Source organism: Sebastes fasciatus, chromosome 13 (genome assembly GCF_043250625.1).
Source record: "Sebastes fasciatus isolate fSebFas1 chromosome 13, fSebFas1.pri, whole genome shotgun sequence".
Taxonomy (NCBI): domain Eukaryota; kingdom Metazoa; phylum Chordata; class Actinopteri; order Perciformes; family Sebastidae; genus Sebastes; species Sebastes fasciatus.
In genome coordinates, this window is record NC_133807.1 from 2,880,783 (window position 1) to 2,902,758 (window position 21,976).

Here is a 21,976-nt window from a genome sequence, read left to right on the forward strand (position 1 = left end):
CATGTTAGCTGGTGAACATAGTGGAGCATTTAGCAGCCAAAGAGCCAGATATTTCTCACAGGAGTTTGTTATTGACCAAAATCAGAGCTGAAAGAGAATGTGCGCCACAGCCTTATATATATCTGATGTTACGAGTGCATGTGCATGTTCATATCTTTGTTTTAGACACTAAAGAGGAACTTCCAACTTAATGCATCAACCCAGCAGGCAGTAGACAAAACCATGTCATCATATTTGGTTAAAAAAAATATAAAGTTTATGACACAATTGCCTGAGGAACTAACTGTAGGCCCTATGAGGAACTTCCAGGTTCCTCTTCTCTTTTTCTGTTCTTTCCCCTCAGCTGTTATAAAACCACACAGATTCAAGAATGCCCTCAATCCAGAGAAGAAGGAGCTTCAGTCAAAACTTCTGTCTGTAAAGAAAAGGTACTGCTTTCTCCCTTACTTCTTTCACACAATAACTTATAAAAAGCGGGATTCAATGCCTACCAAATCCTCTGCACAAAAAGAGCATTTTATTACACATCATAACCATTCCAGATCAATGTAAGGCTACAAAAAGGCAAGCATTAGCCAACAACTGAGTTAGTTTTACATTCGACTAAAGTTATTTGAAGTGCAGATAAAATGTGTGTGTTTGGGGTGAGTTTATAGTCATGTCAAGTCAATTTTATTTGTATAGCCCAAAATCACAAATCAGAAATTTTGGGGCTTTACAATCTGTACAGGATACAACACCCTCTGTCCTTTACAGTGCGACACTCTCACCAAAACAATTAAAGGAAGAACTTGACAGTTTGTAGAATACGCTTATTTGCTTTTTTGCATCTGCAATGATATTTAAAATGCTGTCCACACATCCTGACACCCTAATATACCATTAACCACACTGTGACCGCTAGCATGTGCTGTTGACATCAAACAGGACGGCTCTCTAGACTCATTGTGGGTCAGTGTATCTTTTGGTCATTTGATTTTCCTTTCACAAACGGATATTAAAAAAAAAAATTGTGGTTATTTGATTTTTATTTGAAAATAAAAATAAAATCACTAAAAGACAGAAACAAAAAATCGCCCGTTTTTTCATATTCTGCGACCGGAAGATTCCATTTAAAAAGTAAGAGCGCGCATGAGGACGGTGATGTGTATGAAAGAAAAAAGCACGGTGCTGCTGTGTAACTGAAGGTGATGGACATGGATCAGTACATCGTTTTTTGAAACAATAAAAGAGTGTGTCTCAGGGAAAAAATTTTGATGGCACTACACTGTATAATACTGAAGTTATTGAATATTTCTCCCATTTTAAATTCACCAAAATTATGCAAAAGTATATTTTTCCAAACTAAGTGTTGTAGTACAACTATGAGGAGACCATTGATGTGTGAAGTAATTTTGGTGGTACTACACTGTATAACAGTGAAGTTATTGAATATTTTTATAGCATCTCTTTTTGGCGTTGCACTTTGTAGACGGTCCCTGACCACTCGTCTCACAGCCGGCTGCACATAGAGACCGATGTTATGTGTCCAGTTCGGAGATGGCTCGTTGTGATTAAAATGAGGTTGTAGCTCGTTGTCTACCTCACTACGGTTAGAAAGAGCCTTCGTTGGTGTTTAAACAACGTTTGGTTTATGAGTTATTGATCCGGGAAGTTCAAATCTGTCAATATCTTTTCCAACTTTACCGAGGTTTTTCTGCAGTCATGTCTTCTTCCCTGAGACACACTCTTTTATTGTTTAAAAAAACTACGTACTGATCCATGTCCATCACCTCCAGTTACACAGCAGCACCGTCCTCATACGCGCTCTTACTTTGTAAATGGCAACTTTCGGTCGCCGAATATGAAAAAACGTGCGTTTATTCGTTTCTGTCTTCTAATGTTTTTTATTTTTTGTTTTTAGAAATAGTAAATGAAAATCAACCCGTTTTTTAAGTTTAGTTCATCCCCTTTTTGACCCTGATAAAGAAAAACGCCTTGTATTTCAATTTTAATTTCTGTATTTTAAAATGAAAATCAAATAACCACTCATTTTTTTGTTTTTTAATATCCATTTGTGAAAGGAAAATCGAATGACCAAAACATACACTGACCATTGTGTGCCCCAATTTCTAATCGTTCTATCAGCATGACACAAAAGGAATTCAGACCCATCCTGCCATTGTTTCGACAGCCCGTTATTCCGTTAGTCCAAAAAATGCACCATGCAACAATGAGAGCATGTTAGATCTCCTAGAAGAGGAGGAGATTGAAATACCCTCTTCCTCCAGAGAAAGCTATTGTATTTTCACACAGACTCTTGCACCTAGAAGTCTGTAGTCACCTAGAGTATGAGATCAAACATTTTCTCTAAAACAAATCATGGTAGTTGTACTACGATGGCTCCTCCTATATATACACTTATATTCTGACACACATATTAGGAAAAATGAAAAAATGTTGTACAACAGGTGTGTCTTTTTTCCATATTGGGATTTGATATAGATAAATTATTTAGAAGGGTGTTTTAAACCCAATTATTACATGTATTATATATATGTCTTCTTTCCTTTTACTTATACCTTAAAGGTCCCATATCATGCTCATGTTCAGGATCATACTTGTATTTTGTGTTTCTACTAGAACATGTTTATCCTCATACTGTCTGCTTGAATATACCTGTATTTACCCTCTGTCTGAAACGCTCCGTTTTAGCGCATTTCAACGAACCAGAGGTCTGTACTACGAAGCAGGTTTTGGCGTTAGCGAGGTAACTTCCGGGTTAACCCTTCAGGGTTTTCCGTCGTACGAAGGTGGTTCACTTCTTACCGGGGTAGATCACCATGGTAACTGATGCTGAACAGCTAACCTGCTCTGCTCCAATCAGAGCTCAGTGTGGTGATTGTATGATAATATTACACACATATGAAGAAGTTACAGTCATAATCCAGCTAAAACAACACAGTTTAAACTGACAGATGCAGGAAGGACAGCTGGATTTATGCTGTGGGTGTTTACCACTTTGAATTATTATTTTTATATTTATTTTTTTACTTGGTCTTGAGACCGTTTCACATCACCGGAGACGGGGACGCAGCTGAAAGAATGTTGAAATACTCATAGACGCCGTTGATTACTCACAGGGTTAAAAGAAATGTAATCCATTCATTCATTACACTCGTAAAAGCTATTTATATTTAGACGACTACACCTGACTTTTGAGTGTTCCGTTAAATTAATAAGTGTGTTAATTTAAGCATTCACACATCAGGAGTTTTTTCTTTCACCAGCTGTTTTTCCTGCATCTGGCAGCTTCAACTGTGTTACTTTTAGTCTGGATTAAGTGTTTAATTTCTTCGTATTCGTCTGATATAGTTTACTCTTGCTTTGTATAATGTGCCGCTCTGCCTGTCTGTCTGCCTGTCTGTAGACTTGTCCATGTCTGTGATTGGTCATATACTGCAAACACCATGCAAACACGTTCATGTGAACGTGCTCACAGCCAGACTGAGAAACCCTGATGTTGATTTACCGACCTTATAACCACCTTCATACGACCACTTAGCGGGATCTCGTTTGGATTCTAGTTCTATATAAATACTGTGAAAGTATCGAAACACTTAATCCACAGAGAAATACACACAGCCCGTATTCAGAAACTGAGCTTTTGAAACAAGCCGTTAGGATTTCTGTCCATTTGTGACGTCATAAATCTACAATATTTAGACCATTTCAAAGTTTTAAATGTAAAATTCTAAATGTGTCCCAGTTTATTTCCTGTTGCTATGTATGTAAATGACATCAGCTGACAGGAAGTAAACATGGACCCAAGCTGTTACCTAGCAACGCAATTCTGTTGCAATTCCATTGAAATGTACTAAAATGGAGCGTTTCAGACAGAGGCTAAATACAGGTATATCCAAGCAGATTACGAGGAACATAAAGGGTTTTTTAAACATTAAAGTATGTAAACATGTTCTAGTAGAAACCCAAAATACAAGTATGAACCTGAAAATGAGCACGATATGTCCCCTTTAAGGTAACGTAAAATGCTTGGTTTGTCCGTTCTGTGCTACATTATATTATTTAAAACAAATTAAATACTTTGGGTTTAATTCATGAAAGGATTAGATAATGTGGTGACGGTCAGCATGTAGACATAATGACCCTCTGATAAGATCGATTATTAAGATAAAGTGTTGGTTAGTGTGCCCAAATTGTTAATTAACTACCACATTTACAAACTGTTTAATACTAAAAAACATACTTCAGTGTGCTAATTGATTTGAATGAATGCACCCTTATTGTAAATTGTTAACAATGTTTGATGGTATTTCAGCAGGAAGAGACCATGGCAACAGCCGTAGAGCTGCTGGCAACGTTGGAGGATTTGGCAGACGGAGAGTTTAAAAAGTTCAAATGGTTCCTGCAGCAGGCTGATGCCTTGGAAGGCTTCCCAGCAATCCCAAGGAGCCAGTTAGGGAATGCAGACAGGCTGGACACAGTGGATGAGATCATAGAGACCTACAACCAAAATGCAGTGGAGGTGACCATCAAGGTTTTGAAGTTCATCCAAAAGAATGACTTGGTGCAGCGTTTATCAAACATCAGCTCAACATCCAAAGGTAAGTGTGAGGAAATAAATCAATAAATACATAAAAGGATAGAACAGAGTTACACGTGTAAAGGTCTTTGCATATCAAGTCCGTTGTTTTGCATCCGTTCTTTTAAACTGTTGTTTGATTAAAAAAAAGAAACAGAAACCTCGCACATTGAGTCCGATGTACTGTCTAATCTTTCGTATATCATTTGTTATCCCTGATTCTGATTCTGTCCTTGTTCTGCAATCACGCAATCAATGTTTATCATCCCCTTTTGGATGATGCACGGACGGTGGCTGTGAGTGGTCAAACAACCCTTTTTTGCCTTTTAATGGATGCGAAAAAAACGCTGAAAATTGAACCTGTTCCGAAAACTTTAATGACGGACAAACGTTTCGGGGTCAGTTTGTAAACGTGATTGACACAACGTGAGGTTGTATTTATTTTTAATACGGACTTGGTGTGCAAAGGCCTTAACTGCGGTGTGATGAAGTACACCTGTGACCATGGAAAGATGTGCCACTTGCACCAACCTTAAAATAATAGTGTTCAACAGCTTCCTCACTACTCTGTGCTGCCACACATTCCTCTACCATGTAACAGAGCATCCGTAGTTCCTGCTTCTCATTGTGGGAGAAAAACCCCAAGGGACTTTCCCTCGAAACATGAATGAGAATGCAGTTTATTTGTATGGGAATGTTATTTTGTACAAAAGCATGTTAAATTTAATGTCATCTCTTCTGTATTTGTTCAGAGGCTCTCACTGATTGCCAACGTAAACTCAAATCCAACCTGAGGAAGAGGTTTCAGCATTTGTTTGAGCAAGACACAAAATCTGGGAAGCAGATGTTGATGAATGAGATCTACACTGAGCTCGACATCACAGAGGAAAACTCTGGAAAGGTCGTCATCCAAGACCTCTTTGAAACCGTACCTGATCAAGACGGATCAGTTAGAACATTATTGACAAAAGGAGTATCAGGTATTGGGAAAACAGTCTTGACACGGAAGTTTGCCATGGATTGGGCCGAAGACAAAGTCACCAACAAGATTCAGTTCATATTTCCATTCACTTTCCGAGAGTTGAATTTGCTCAAGGAGAAACAATACAGCTGGGTGGAACTTCTTCATTACTTCTTTACTGAAACCAAAGAAGCAGGAATAAGCAGTTTTGATAAATTCCAGATTGTGTTTATCCTCGATGGTCTGGATGAGTGTCAACTTCCTTTGGACTTCCACAACAACGAGATTCTGACTGACATCACTGACTCGGCTTCGGTGGACGTGCTGCTGACAAACCTCATCGTGGGGAAACTGTTCCCTTCTGCCAGCCTCTGGATAACCACAACACCCGGGGCAGCCAATGAAATCCCTCCGGAGTACATTGACATGGTGACAGAGGTGAGAGGGTTCACTGATCCAAAGAAGGACGAGTACTTCAGGAAGAGATTCAGGAATAAGGAGCTGGCGAGCAGAATCATCACTCACATTAAGGCATCCCAAAGCCTCCACATCATGTGCCACATTCCAGTCCTCTGTTGGATCACTGCGACAGTTCTGGAGGATGTGTTGAAAACCAATGACAGAGGAGAGCTGCCCAAGACCTTGACGGAGATGTATATCCATTTTCTGTTAGATCAGTCCAAACTGGCGAATGCCAAAAATCATGGAAGAGCTGAGACAGGTCTACTTTGGAACACAGAGACCAGCGAGATCATTATATCTCTTGCAAAACTGGCTTTTGAGCAGCTGCAGAAAGGCAACCTGATCTTCTATGAAGCAGATCTTAAAGAGTGTGGCATTGATATCACAGCTGCTTCAGTCTACCCTGGAGTGTTCACACAGATCCTTAAAGAGGACCGCCGGCTGAACCAGGACAAACCTTTCTGTTTTGTCCATTTGAGCTTTCAGGAGTTTCTGGCTGCTGTCCATGTCACTGCAACCTTCATCAACTCTGGTGTCAACCTCTTGGCAGAAGAGCCATCAACCTCCCAACAGTCTGCTGAGCAGAGCACAGAGCAATCTACAGTAAATCACCTCCTCCAAAGTGCGGTCAACAAGGCTTTACAGAGTCCAAATGGGCACCTGGACTTGTTCCTCCGTTTCCTAATTGGCCTCTCACTGCAGACCAATCAAGCACTTCTTCAAGACCTGTTGAAACAATCAGGAAGTAGCTTACAGAGCAATCAGGACACAGTCCAGTACATCAAGAAGAAGACCAGAGAGAATCCCTCTCCTGAGCAATGCCTCAACCTGTTCCACTGCCTTAATGAGCTGCGTGATCATTCTCTAGTGGAGGAGATCCAACTGTACCTGAGTTCAGAATGGCTTTCCACAAACAAACTGTCTCCTGCTCAGTGGTCGGCTCTGGTCAAAATCTTACTGTCATCAGAGAGCGAGTTGGATGTGTTTGACCTGAAGAAGTTCTCTGCTTCAGAGGAAGGTCTACTGATGTTGCTGCCAGTGCTTCAAGCCTCCAGTCTATCTCGGTGGGTTCACAACACATTCACATCATATGCATAATGTATTCAATCAGTGGTGCCGGAATGAGTTTTGAAGTGGGGGGGGGGGGAGGGGGGGGGTTGTAAGTACAGTGTTTCCAACAGGATTTTGAGAGACTGTGGTGTGGTGCTGCCTAGGAAGAAAATTTTGAACATATTAAAGTTAAATGCAACAATCTGGAGCACTGTGAGAGCATCATCTAGGCTAGATCTATGAACAACTTGGTGCTCTAGTAAACTATTTAATCATCAAGGTTGTATGGTTATGAATTGGTTGCCAACGTTGCCGCAGACCCCTCGCACTAACGACAGTCTGCCCCGGTTGATAGTCGCGCTGGGATCCCGTCCCTCCCCACAGGGAGAGAGGGCACATTGCGTAGTGAGTACTCAACGACCCCGGGCAGCGGCGAGGTCCGGGCGAGGGGTGCTGTAAAACTCACGATCGGGACTTTCCAATCAAACCTTGGTCGCGGCGCAACGGACGATGCGCCCGGAGAGGGTCAGCCCACCAGTTGAGAAGTATAAAAACATATTTGGTTCATTATGAAACTGTAGTGGGGTGAATTTCTGATCACTTTGATTTCATCTGAATCATAATCAATGGTTGATTATGATTGGATAAAGATCCACAGCACATTCTTATCCGCCGATTGCAAGACATGGATACACATATTATTCAGTGCTTTTTTAATGGGCATCGACCTCGCATTTGCGCAAATATTGTCGAAAAAATTACTTGAAGCGCGAATAAACGCTTCAGTTCAGGTTGCGGTTACGTGAGACACAGCTGAGACGGAGAGCTGCTGCACAGATTAAAATGGGGGCGTACCTGTAGAGTAAAAAACACTTCTGACACCCTCCAGTCTTGAAACACACAGGGTGGACGGGAATTGATTATTTTCTATTACTGTGTTGCAATATAGGGGCTTTTGCAGGGATACAGTGATTCACGACTTTAAAAACAAAGTGGGAGAGCCAATGGCCCCTTGGCCCCCCCTACTTCCGGCGCTTATGTATTCAAACCTGTAAATGTTATATTTTTAGATTATTGTTCTTTCTTTCTGGCTATGTCATCTTCAGGTTGAGTGGCTGTAAACTGTCTGGGAGTAGTTGCAATGCTCTGGCCTCAGCTCTCAGCTCCCCGACCTCTAATCTGAGAGAGCTGGACCTGAGTTACAACAATGTGAAGGATGCAGGACTCCTGGTCCTCACGGATGGCTTGAAGAATCCACAATGTAGACTTCAAACTCTCAGGTCTGCTTGCTTTATTTAAAGGTTCTTTATATACGATATCCAGAGCATCATTATAGCATCAAACAACGCCATCGACATTTTAATTTCAATGGCAATATCATCTTTAAAACAAAGATCCCATGGATAATGAACTGAATGTATTCTGTTACTCTTTACTACAACTGGGACTGTACATTTGATGAAAATACACTAAAATACACCATTTATGATACAATTTATAAGATATGCTCAGGCGCTCTCCATGTTTTGGCCGTGTTTATTGTTTCCAGGTTGACTGTTTACTAGGAGTTTTACTTTAAAAAAAAGATTTATTTCCATATAGCCATGTTACAAACAACCTTGGAACCCATCAGCTTCCGGTCTAATGACAGATAAGTCTCTGGGGGCAAGGGGCTATATTTTGGGGGTTGTGGTGTAGCCAGCGGATAACCGGGCCAAGACTTACTCTTCAAAATGATCTCATGGGATTATAGTGGTTTTTAATCCGGACAAAATTCTGCATTTGGGTATTTAGAATTTAAAGCAGAAATCTGAATCACTTTGATCCCAAAATTAAGGATCATTTGGACCCCACCTCAGAGGTGGATTTGACATAGATTTACAAATACCTTGGGCTTCACTTCTCCCAAATATTGTTACCCGAGATATGCATTACATTAATTACATCAGTTGAATGTACCTTTCAAATGTGAAAGTATTTTAGTAACAGAATGAAGTAATTGAATAAATGTAGAGCTATAAATGTAAATAAACGCTGTCAATGGGTTAGTGATTGTTTCAAGAGGAAATGTATGACGTAATTCTGATTAATTCCTGTTTAAAAGTTTAACCACAGACCGCCACATACATCAACAAAGCCAGCTAGCTCGCTAGCCTGCTAGCTACTTACCATAGAAGTTAGTGGAGCAAAGTTAGCTCCTGTTAGCATATTCATATAAGCAAAGAGTATAGAAGCAAAGAGATGAAAGTCTGGTGTTTTTTTGACAACAGCCCCTGTCGCCATTTTGGACTGAAAACACTTATTATATTTATAATATTTTATTGTTCAACACAGGCCATTTCAGTAGAAAATGACAATAGAACAGAAATGATTTTGTTTTACTTTTGTCCATCTTCTTCAGGCTGAGTGGCTGTGATCTGACATCCACGAGTTGCACAGCCCTGTCTTCAGTTCTCAGTTGCCAGTCCTCTAGTCTTAGAGAGCTGGACCTTACTAGCAATTACTTGCAGGACGATGGAGTGGAGCTGCTCTCTGAGGGACTGGAGAGTCCACACTGTGGACTTGAAATTCTCAGGTCAGCTGGCTTTATGATGAACCACACCCAAATCTGTTTGAAAGCTGTAATTTTCAAAGTTTGTCTTCATCGCTCATTCTTTTTCAGGTTGATTGGCTGTGCGCTGACGTGGAAAGGCTGTGATGCTGTGGCCTTTTTCCTTAGCTCCCAGTCCTCTGGTCTGAGAGAGCTGGACCTGAGTTTGAACAACCTGCAGGATTCAGGAGTGCTGGTATTCAGTGCTGGACTGGAGAATCCACACTGTCAACTGGAGACTCTCAGGTCAGGTTCTGTACTATTTCAACAGTTTCTGGCACTTAAGTTTAGAAGTTGTATCTGCAGGTGCCAATATGTGTGCCCGCGAAAGCTGGAATTCTGCTTATGCGGAGATACGCATAAATGTCTCTGCAAACCTACCCAGACGTCAAGCAAGCTGATTGGTTGATCTAACATCCTGTCGGGAAGTTTTCTCTATTTCTTCTCTCAGAGTACAACTCAACAGTAGTACAAAAGCTGGGTTTCCACCTGAGACTTTTAGTCCCTGGAACTCCTTCTCCATCCATCCATCTTCAACCGCTTATCCGGGATCGGGTCGCGGGGGCAACAGCTCCAGCAGGGGACCCCAAACTTCCCTTTCCCGGGCCACATTAACCAGCTCTGACTGGGGGATCCCGAGGCTCCTTCTCAAGAAACTAAAAGCTGTTGTCTGCGTTTCCACCGTTGTCAAAATACCTGCAAAGATTAGGCAAATTAGTCCACTGAGGTTTAAAAAAGCAACATGACATGGGACGAGGGCTGCTGGTGGTCAAAGCAAACACACTCTGCAGGCTGCAGTTCAGTGTTCCCGCCCGTTTCATCTAAAAAACACGCTGTGGGTGTTTGACCAATCAGTGACGGTCATCCCTGCAAACTCCACCCCCAAAGTTCCGGTACTTTCAGAAAATAATACCCCCAAACCAGGGCCTTTTTGGGGGGTAAAAAGGCCCCGTAAAATGTCTCACAGAACCTAATTCAGAGCCTGGTCCCTGCAGTCGCAATGCAATGAGTTTCTCAAAAGGTTCTAAGTTCCTGAGGAAAGTTCCTGCGGTGGAAACAGGGCTCAAGTGATCTTCTAGCAGAGCATAGGAAAATAAACTCCTCTCCAAGGCTCTTTGTATTGTTGGCGAATTTGTCATTGTCTCGTTGATTTAAGTTGATAAATCCAAATCCTTTCACGTCTGTTTCCTGGATGTAGTGGTTTGTTCACACTGTCAACGGGGAGTTCAGTGTCCCCGAAATTTAATTAACAGGGGGACCAACACGTTCGCAGATGAACAGTAGGAAATTTTGGCTGTAATTATTACTAGGGCAGGGTTAAAAAATGACCCGCATACGCGCTCTGGATTAAATTTACCGACCATGGCAGGTTGTTAAAATAACCCCACCTCCCATAGAGAAAATTAATCCAGTCCAAATGGGGCTTGAGTCCATCTTTCTACACAGTGATTTCAGTGTGTCAGGGCTTATCTGCTTTAAATTTTCAGCTTGAGACCAATTTAAGATTTTCTTCTTTTTTTTTATGTTTGTTTCATAATTCTCTTTTCTTCTTCAGGCTTAGAGCTTGCAACCTGTCAGAAAAGAGCTGTGAATCTCTGGCCTCGGCTCTCACTTTCCAGACCTCCAGCTTGAGAGTGCTGGACTTGAGCAAGAACAACCTGCAGGATTCAGGAGTGAAGCTTCTTTCTGCTGGACTGGAGAGTCCACACTGTAACCTAGAAACTATCAGGTCAGCAAAGTGAATTATTGGCCAGACATGATTTCTTTTGGTTGCAGACCTCACAAAAGAGTCTTCTTTGTCAGCCAATTAGACTTTTGTCAGGCTATTAAATAGGCGTTATCAGTCACTATAAGCCCCATAGATGTGGGTCAATAGAAGCCCATTATACCCACTAGTAGGTTTTTGCCTAAACTTAAAGAAGTTGTAGTTTTGTTGCCTAAACCTAAAGAAGTTGTAGTTTTATCGCCAAAACCTAAAGAAGTTGTACTTTTTTTGCCTAAACCTAAAGAAGTTGTAGTTTTATTGCCTAAACCTAAATACGTTGTAGTTTTTTTTGCCTAAACCTAAATAATTTGTAGCTTTATTACCGGAACCTAATTGTTTTTTGTTTTTTTGCCTAAACCTAAAGAAGTTGTAGTTTTGTTGCCTAGACCTAAAGATATTGTAGTTTTGTTGCCTAAACCTAAGGAAGTTGTAGTTTTATTGCGAAAACCTAAATAAGTTGTAATTTTGTTGCCTAAAACTAATGATGTTGTAGTTTTGTTGCCTACACCTAAATAAGTTGTTGTTTTGTTGCTTAAGCCTGAAGAAAATGTAGTTTTGTTGCCTAAACCTAAAGAAGTTGTAGTTTTATTGCCAAAAGCTAAAGTTATTGTTTTGTTGCCTAATTCTAAAGAAGTTGTAGTTTTATTGCCTAAACCTAAAGAAGTTGCAGTTTTATTGCCTAAACCTAAAGAAGTTGTAGTTTTATTGCCTAAACCTAGAGAAGTTGTAGTTTTATTGCCTAAACCTAAAGAAGTTGTATTGCCTGAAACTAATTGTATTTTGCCTAAACTTAAAGAAGTTGTAGTTTTGTTGCCTAAACCTCAATAACTTGTAGTTTTATCGCCAAAACCTAAAGAAGTTGTAGTTTCATTGCCTAAACCTAAAGAAGTTGTAGTTTTATTGCCTGAGCCTAATTATATTTTGCCTAAACCTAAAGAAGTTGTTTTTTTGTTGCCTAAACCTAAAGAACTTGTAGTTTTATCGCCAAAACCTAAAGAAGTTGTAGTTTTTTGCCTAAACCTAAAGAAGTTGTAGTTTCATTGCCTAAACCTAAATAAATTGCTGTTTTATTGCCTGAACTTAATTGTATTTTGGCAAAACCTAAAGAAGTTGTAGTTTTGTTGCCTAAACCTAAAGAACTTGTAGTTTTATCGCCAAAACCCAAAGTTGTAGTTTTTTTGCCTAAACCTAATTGTATTTTGCCTACACATAAAGAAGTTGTAGTTTCATTGCCTAAACCTAAAAAAGTTGTAGTTTTATTGCCTTAACCTAATTGTATTTTTCCTAAACCTAAAGAAGTTGTAGTTTTGTTGCCTAAACCTAAAAAAGTTGTAGTTTTATTGCCTAAACCTAAAGAACTTGTAGTTTTATCGACAAAACCCAAAGTTGTAGTTTTTTTGCCTTAACCTAATTATATTTTGCCTAAACCTAAAGAAGTTGTTTTTTTGTTGCCTAAACCTAAAGAACTTGTAGTTTTATCGCCAAAACCTAAAGAAGTTGTAGTTTTTTGCCTAAACCTAAAGAAGTTGTAGTTTCATTGCCTAAACCTAAATAAATTGCTGTTTTATTGCCTGAACTTAATTGTATTTTGGCAAAACCTAAAGAAGTTGTAGTTTTGTTGCCTAAACCTAAAGAACTTGTAGTTTTATCGCCAAAACCTAAAGAAGTTGTACTTTTTTTGCCTAAACCTAAAGAAGTTGTAGTTTTATTGCCTAAACCTAAATACGTTGTAGTTTTTTTTGCCTAAACCTAAATAATTTGTAGCTTTATTACCGGAACCTAATTGTTTTTTGTTTTTTTGCCTAAACCTAAAGAAGTTGTAGTTTTGTTGCCTAGACCTAAAGATATTGTAGTTTTGTTGCCTAAACCTAAGGAAGTTGTAGTTTTATTGCGAAAACCTATATAAGTTGTAATTTTGTTGCCTAAAACTAATGATGTTGTAGTTTTGTTGCCTACACCTAAATAAGTTGTTGTTTTGTTGCTTAAGCCTAAAGAAAATGTAGTTTTGTTGCCTAAACCTAAAGAAGTTGTAGTTTTATTGCCAAAAGCTAAAGTTATTGTTTTGTTGCCTAATTCTAAAGAAGTTGTAGTTTTATTGCCTAAACCTAAAGAAGTTGCAGTTTTATTGCCTAAACCTAAAGAAGTTGTAGTTTTATTGCCTAAACCTAGAGAAGTTGTAATTTTATTGCCTAAACCTAAAGAAGTTGTATTGCCTGAAACTAATTGTATTTTGCCTAAACTTAAAGAAGTTGTAGTTTTGTTGCCTAAACCTCAATAACTTGTAGTTTTATTGCCAAAACCTAAAGAAGTTGTAGTTTCATTGCCTAAACCTAAAGAAGTTGTAGTTTTATTGCCTGAGCCTAATTATATTTTGCCTAAACCTAAAGAAGTTGTTTTTTTGTTGCCTAAACCTAAAGAACTTGTAGTTTTATCGCCAAAACCTAAAGAAGTTGTAGTTTTTTGCCTAAACCTAAAGAAGTTGTAGTTTCATTGCCTAAACCTAAATAAATTGCTGTTTTATTGCCTGAACTTAATTGTATTTTGGCAAAACCTAAAGAAGTTGTAGTTTTGTTGCCTAAACCTAAAGAACTTGTAGTTTTATCGCCAAAACCCAAAGTTGTAGTTTTTTTGCCTAAACCTAATTGTATTTTCCCTACACATAAAGAAGTTGTAGTTTCATTGCCTAAACCTAAAAAAGTTGTAGTTTTATTGCCTTAACCTAATTGTATTTTTCCTAAACCTAAAGAAGTTGTAGTTTTGTTGCCTAAACCTAAAGAACTTGTAGTTTTATCGACAAAACCCAAAGTTGTAGTTTTTTTGCCTTAACCTAATTATATTTTGCCTAAACCTAAAGAAGTTCTTTTTTTGTTGCCTAAACCTAAAGAACTTGTAGTTTTATCGCCAAAACCTAAAGAAGTTGTAGTTTTTTGCCTAAACCTAAAGAAGTTGTAGTTTCATTGCCTAAACCTAAATAAATTGCTGTTTTATTGCCTGAACTTAATTGTATTTTGGCAAAACCTAAAGAAGTTGTAGTTTTGTTGCTTAAACCTAAAGAACTTGTAGTTTTATCGCCAAAACCCAAAGTTGTAGTTTTTTTGCCTAAACCTAATTGTATTTTGCCTACACATAAAGAAGTTGTAGTTTCATTGCCTAAACCTAAAAAAGTTGTAGTTTTATTGCCTTAACCTAATTGAATTTTCCTAAACCTAAAGAAGTTGTAGTTTTGTTGCCTAAACCTAAAAAAGTTGTAGTTTTATTGCCTTAACCTAATTGTATTTTTCCTAAACCTAAAGAAGTTGTAGTTTTGTTGCCTAAACCTAAAGAACTTGTAGTTTTATCGACAAAACCCAAAGTTGTAGTTTTTTTGCCTTAACCTAATTATATTTTGCCTAAACCTAAAGAAGTTGTTTTTTTGTTGCCTAAACCTAAAGAACTTGTAGTTTTATCGCCAAAACCTAGAGAAGTTGTAGTTTTTTGCCTAAACCTAAAGAAGTTGTAGTTTCATTGCCTAAACCTAAATAAATTGCTGTTTTATTGCCTGAACTTAATTGTATTTTGGCAAAACCTAAAGAAGTTGTAGTTTTGTTGCCTAAACCTAAAGAACTTGTAGTTTTATCGCCAAAACCCAAAGTTGTAGTTTTTTTGCCTAAACCTAATTGTATTTTGCCTACACATAAAGAAGTTGTAGTTTCATTGCCTAAACCTAAAAAAGTTGTAGTTTTATTGCCTTAACCTAATTGTATTTTTCCTAAACCTAAAGAAGTTGTAGTTTTGTTGCCTAAACCTAAAGAACTTGTAGTTTTATCGACAAAACCCAAAGTTGTAGTTTTTTTGCCTAAACCTAATTGTATTTTGCCTAAACATAAAGAAGTTGTAGTTTTATTGCCTAAACCTAAATAACTTGTATTTTTGTTGCCTTTTTGTTTTTGTTCACAACGTGACGTTTCAATCAGTTTTACAACATGTTAAAACGTTTTGCTTTTAAGTTTCACTTTTACAACATAGTAGGTGTAGTAGGCCCCTTATGACCCACATCTATGGTGCTTATAGCGGCTGATTACGCCTATTTAATGGCCTGTTAACAGTCGAATGGGGTGCCTCTTGTCATCATCATTAATTGTTATCCAGGTTGAGCGAGTGTAAGCTGTCAGAGAGAAGCTGTGAACCTCTGGCCTCAGCTCTCAGCTCCCAGACCTCTAGTTTGAAAGAGCTGGACCTGAACAACAACGACCTGCAGGATTCAGGAGTGAAGCTTCTTTCTGCCGGACTCGAGAGTCCTCAATGCAGACTGGAAACTCTCAGGTTAGAACAGATTTAAAAGCTCTCGCACATACAATTTCTCTCACATGACCAGATTCTTGTGATCTCACGAGTCACGACTACAGACCAGTTATAGTAATGATTGTATTGCTGAATGTTAACAGGCTGTCAGGCTGTCAGGTCACAGAGGTGGGCTGCGCTTCTCTGGCCTCAGCTCTGAGCTCCAACCCCTCCCATCTGAGAGAACTGGACCTGAGCTACAACCATCCAGGAGACGCAGGAGTGACGCTCCTGTCTGCTGGACTGGATGATCCACAGTGGAGACTGGACACTCTAAAGTATGGCTGACGTACAGTAGGGCTGGGAGCTTCCACTTATTCCTAGTCAGGGGCAGTGGGATAGTAGGATAATTATTAGGGCTGTCAATCGATTCAAATATTTAACCACGATTAATCGCATGATTGTCCATAGTTAATCACCATTAATCGCAAATTAATTGTGCATTTTTTGATCCGTTGAAAATACTCTTATCAACAAGGGAGTGGGCCAATATGCTGCTCTATGCAAATTGATGTATATACTGTATTTATTATTTGAACTCAATTAACAACTCAAAACAATGACAGATATTGTCCAGAAACCCTCACAGGTACTGCATTTAGCATAAAAATATGCTCAAATCATAACATGGCAAACTGCAGCCCAACAAGCAACAACAGCTGTCAATGTGTCAGTGTGCTGACTTGACTATGACTTGCCCCAAATTGCATGTGATTATCATAAAGTGGGCATGTCTGTAAAGGGGAGACTCGTGGGTACCTATAGAACCCATTTACATTCACATATCTGGAGGTCAGAGGTCAAGGGACCCCTTTGAAAATGGCCATGACAGTTTTTCCTCGCCAAAATTTAACGTAACTTTTGAGCATTATGTAGCCTCCTTCGCGAGCCCGCTACAGCCAAAAGTCGCAAGTTGCGTTAAAGAAATTAATGTCGTTAAAATGAATTTGCGGTAACACATTATTATCGCATTAACTTTGACAGCCCTAATAATTATGTTTATTACAACTTGGGTATTGAGCTTAAAACTAATGGTTGCCCATTACCCAAAGGTGTAATGCTTAGTTTAGCATGGATTTCAGGTTGGAAACTAATTTATAATGAAGGGTATTTATTCTTCTTACTTCTACAGTCCAAGAGAATATTATGGTGGCCCTGAGTTGTAAAGCATAACAACATTGGATAAAACACAATAACAATATAACATCATCATATTGCAGAGAACATAACAACAAAACTGAAAACATATTAGAAAACCAAACCAAACCAAAAATACTTCAATATTTTAGAACAAGTCCCTACATTTTCTGTTTTGTGAAATGTTGTGTTTCCTTTTGGTAACACTTTATAATAACCGTCATTTATGAATGGTAAATTGATAAATTTACTGTTAACAAACAATGAAACGATAATTAATAATGTTTACTACTTATTCGTAATGCGAATGTAATACGGTAACGATTACATACTGATTACATTAGTAAACTATTTATTAACAGTTTATTGTTGCACACTTTTTTAACATTTTATGAATTATATTAAGTATTTGTTAATGATTACCAATGAAGAAATTGTTTATAAAACATCTATAAACATTACATAGATAGATGGACCAGAAACCAATTATTAACCATTGACAATGTATTAACTATCTATCTAAATAATTATACTATTATTATTTAGAAATAATTTTGTTATTAGCAAATACTTATAGTGTAAAAAATTATATAATGAGTGTAATTGTGAAAATAACAATAATAATATAATAATATATGATTGCATTATTAACAATTAGTAAACATTAATTATAATTTAATTATTTCATGGTTTGTTAACAGTAAAATAACTAATAACTACATTTTAATTAACTATGAATTCACCATTTATAAATGGCCGTTATTATAATAAAGTTATTAATACAATTATTATTATAAAGTGTTACCTTAATATTTAATGAACTATATTTATTTATCTTATTTTTACAGTCCGAGAGAATATTACGGTGGCCCTGAGGTGCAAAACGCAACAATATTTGATAAAACAGAAAAAGTACTAGAAAGCGCACCACCGAGGCTTCCATTCGTGGCGCCATCTTGGATCGAATCTCGGAAACAAAATAACATTACAGAAAACATAATAATATTTCAGAAAACACAACAACAAAACTGAAAACATCTTTTAGAACAAAACTTTTTGTCTCTTCATTTTTTGTGAAATGTTGTCTTTTTCAGTTTTTCTTTTTTTGTGTGTTTTGCATCTGAGGGCCACCATAAAATATGCTTTTCTCATCATGTTTATTCTTTCAGAGTGGACCATGGCGGATTGGAGAGGTTAAAATCTGGTCTGCGGAAGTGTAAGTAATTTCTTTTATTACTGAGAACAAAGCATACATTTGCATAAAGCAGCATATTTGGCCACTCCCATGTTCATAAGAGTGTTAAATGATTGACAAATCACAAAGATAAAAAAAATGTGCGATTCATTTGCGTTTAACTATGGACAATCCTGCGAATAATTGGGATTACATTATATATTATTTTTTGGGCTTTTATTATGCCTCTATTGATAGTGAGAGAGACAGTTACGAATAGGAGAGAGAGAGGTGATGACATGCAGCAAAGGGTCACAGGTCGGATTGGAACCCTGAGCCGCTGCGGTGAGGACTCAGCCTTGGTACATGGGGCGCCCGCTCTACCAGTTGAGCTACCGCGGCGCACCATGATTAAATATTTGAATCGATTGACAGCCCTAATGTTAATAATATCCACGTTAATACTGTAATATTAACAAATGCTGACTATGACAGGTATGTTCTAGTGCTTTATTGTGTCTTTGTGTCTCTCTATCAGATGCTTGTGAACTCACACTGGACCCAAACACCGCACACGGACAGCTCGTACTGTCCGAGGACAACAGACAGGTGGAATATCTGAAGGAGAAGCAGCCTTATCGGTATCATCCAGAGAGATTCGATTGCTTCAAACAGCTGCTGTGTGGAAGTGGTTTGACTGGTCGCTGTTACTGGGAAGTCGAGACGAAGGGACGGTCTTACCTAGCAGTGGCTTACCGAGGAGTCAGCAGGAGAGGGAGCGGTAAAGATTGCATGTTCGGAGGGAGCAACAAGTCCTGGAGTCTGGTCCATAGTTACAGGGGCATTCTTTGGCACAATAACACACAAACAGCGATACCTTTCTCTGCCGAAGACACTAGCAGAGTAGCGGTGTATCTGGACTGGCCTGCCGGCAATCTGTCCTTCTACAGTGTCTCCTCTGACACACTGACACACCTCTACACCGTCTACTCCAGATTCACTGAACCCCTCTACCCTGGCTTTGGGTTTGAGTTCAGCTTTCACCATAATTTGCGTGAGTCATGGTTTGGTACCACGCTGTCTCTTTGTAAGATAGATGAGGGACCATCTGAATCAGAAACGGAACTCCTCCGACGGGATCACCACGTGATCCAAAGTATTTCGGTGTCGGCTACACGGTGCTGCAATGATTAGAACTGGCGCCTCACAGCTAGAGGGTCGCAGGTTCGAATCCAGCTTGGGGCCCTTCATGTTCTCCCCGTGTTAGCGTGGGTTTACTCCCACAGCCCAAAGACATGCAGGTTAGGTTAATTGTTGACTCTAAATTGCCCGTAGGTGTGAATGGTTGTCTGTCTCTATGTGTCAGCCCTGCGATGGACTGGCGACCTGTCCAGGGTGTACCCCGCCTTCGCCTAATGTCGGCTGGGATCGGCTCCAGCCTCCGCCTAACGGGATAAGCTGTTGCAGATGGATGGATGGATGGATTTTTCCAAGGCAACAGAAACAATATATATATATAGAGATATCTATATCTATATCTATAGATATAGATATCTATAGATATATACTTTATAAAAAACAAGAAACAAAATTATAAATAAACAAGTAAATTAATTAATTAAAACAATATAACAGAGATGCACAAGAGCTCATTTTTTCAAGGTTTCTGCAATTGTGATTGTGATTTTTAAGTATTGCAATTCTACAAGTATTGTGATTCGATATTACGATTTATTGCGACGTTTGTTCACTTTTTTAACACTAGACCATTGGGAAAAGTTGAATCATACACTTCCAGGAAAATGTTTGATTTTCAGCATGTATGTAGTCAGAGATGTTCTCAAATCAATTACAATCAGTCATTGTCAGGAATTATTTAATTCGATTTTTTTTGTATTTCTTTCACAATTAAGTGGTATTTTCTTTTTAATTTATAAGGGAAATGTAATGGTTTATACATCTGGTGAATACAATCCAGTCAATCTTATTTCCATATATGTATTTTGTATATACAGTTAAGCCCCAGACACACCAGGAACGTCAGGAGCGCGTGGCTGCTGCGTGGCGTGGTGGCTGCGTGATTCGGGCGTTCACACCAGCTGTGTTTCTGCTGCTGCAGCTGCTGCTGTCAGCTCTTTCTTTCTACATAGAGTTTGCCTTTTAATGGCCATTTCATTTCATTATAAATATCATTTATATTTATTTTAAACAGAGAAAGGTTAAGAAATATGTGGTAATTTGTAAATAATAGTAATAATCCACACTTAAACTCTGTACTATATTCATTCATGGAGCTCTCTAAGTCACTGCATGTTCTAGAACACTGTCCAGCACATATTTCATAATAAAAGCCTTGTGTTAACAAATGAAAGAATTCTGTCCATAGAAAAAACGCTTGAGGGCTTTTATTTTGAAATGAAAGCACGAAGTGTTGATTTTAAAAATAAGATGTAACGCAGCTGCCACGCGCTCCTGACGTTCCTGGCTTTAGTGTGAACTTAGCTTTAGCACGATGCAAAAGACAATCCGGCAACGAGGTAAAGGAAGGGGCCGGTATGTAGGCTATGGGGCTGGATCTAATCCGACGGAATAGGAAGCAGGTGGGTGATGAGGTGATGCAGGCCAGGTGAGGGAAAGGGCTTACTGGGAGGCAGGAGGAAGGGGCAGCTTCTGAAATGAAATGAGAGTGTTAAACAGGAAAAGCAAACTCACAGTGTGTTCCAATCCGCGTACTTCTGTACTTACACTTACTATTTTGAATGCATAAGTGCGTTCACACTGGGAAGTACGGCAAAATGCAGTGCACTCAAAGTACCCGGATGTTGTACTCAAAACGGTCAGATCATTGAGTGTGGAGCGCTGGACACTTTCCACACTCAACTGTCGCCATCTTGGCTACGTAGCAGAAGGGGCGGAGCCACGACCACTATTCAAACATACATAGATAACAGAATAAAACAATACAATACGTAAACATACCGGTGCATTTTCAGCCAACAGGAGGACACATCGTAGGCAACGACGTTGGAAACGTAATTTCCACTCTGCTTTCATTTTTTTTCAGAAGATATTTTGGCGGGTAGCGAGCCGCGGTCAAATGTTGCGATCGTCATTTCCGGTCAGTGCGCCGCAGAGTATTCGATTTGAGACGACCCTACCCCGTTGAAATTTACGCACTACTCAAGTGAGTACAGAGTGCACAAAATGCACTACATTGAAGTGTACTTCTGGAAGTACGTGGATTGGAACACACTGTCAGACTTTTTTTTAAAAGCATTTTAAACTTTTATGTATTCAGGGGAGATTCACTGAGAGCAATGCTCTCTTTTTCAGGAACGCCCTGATCACATTCATTGAGCATTTTGGCAAATTTTTCTTGGGCGCTACCCACATAATCAGCTGTGCTGCTCATCCCACAAATGCATGATCCTTACAAGTTGGACATCATTGTGAAGGTAAATAAACAGGCTTTCCAACCATGTAAAATTCAATGCCAATTAGCATTGTAACAACAGAGAAATAATCCACCAAACACGAGTTTCCAAACTTTTTTTCCTGGTTTACTTAAGTACAGTACTTGAGTAAATGTACTTAGTTACTTTCCACCACTGAGTACATGTTATACTGTTGTGTTTTTCTAAGCATTCTTTACTGCTCCTGTTGGAATAAAATTATTGTTGATTATTTAACTGAAAAGTAGTAATGTGTTTTTGATACCTTCACTTTTTTGCATCAAATCATACTGGGATGTTTGCTGAAATTGATTGGATGTGGCATAGCCCTACCTAGAAAAATTTCCACCAGTCGCCACTGCTAATAAATAATGTCCAGTCTTTAAAAGACACCATAGTCATAGTCTGGGTTATTAAATACTGAACTCACAATCAGAGTATCAATAAATACAGATACGCTAATAATGAATAAATAATATAAAG

General features: G+C 38.8%; 1 protein-coding gene across 5 annotated transcripts; it reads left to right on the forward strand.

The window, feature by feature from the left end:
* The first annotated feature begins 343 nt into the window (after window positions 1-343).
* On the forward strand, window positions 344-21,737 carry LOC141781481 (NACHT, LRR and PYD domains-containing protein 3-like). Of its 5 annotated transcripts, none has more exons than XR_012596874.1 (12): window positions 344-428; window positions 4,319-4,604; window positions 5,335-7,069; window positions 8,162-8,335; window positions 9,457-9,630; window positions 9,718-9,891; window positions 11,201-11,374; window positions 15,539-15,712; window positions 15,835-16,008; window positions 18,037-18,083; window positions 18,580-19,326; window positions 20,883-21,737. XR_012596874.1 is itself a non-coding variant. In XM_074657240.1 (11 exons), the coding sequence occupies exons 2-11, from the start codon at window positions 4,331-4,333 to the stop codon at window positions 19,233-19,235; spliced, it is 3,756 nt and encodes a 1,251-aa protein (XP_074513341.1). In that variant the 5' UTR covers window positions 344-428; window positions 4,319-4,330; the 3' UTR covers window positions 19,236-21,737. The 5 variants fall into 5 exon arrangements, 3 of the variants coding, with proteins under 3 accessions (XP_074513341.1, XP_074513343.1, XP_074513342.1); XR_012596875.1 differs by having other exon boundaries at window positions 18,580-19,309; window positions 20,854-21,737; XM_074657240.1 differs by having other exon boundaries at window positions 18,580-21,737.
* The last annotated feature ends 239 nt before the right edge of the window (window positions 21,738-21,976 follow it).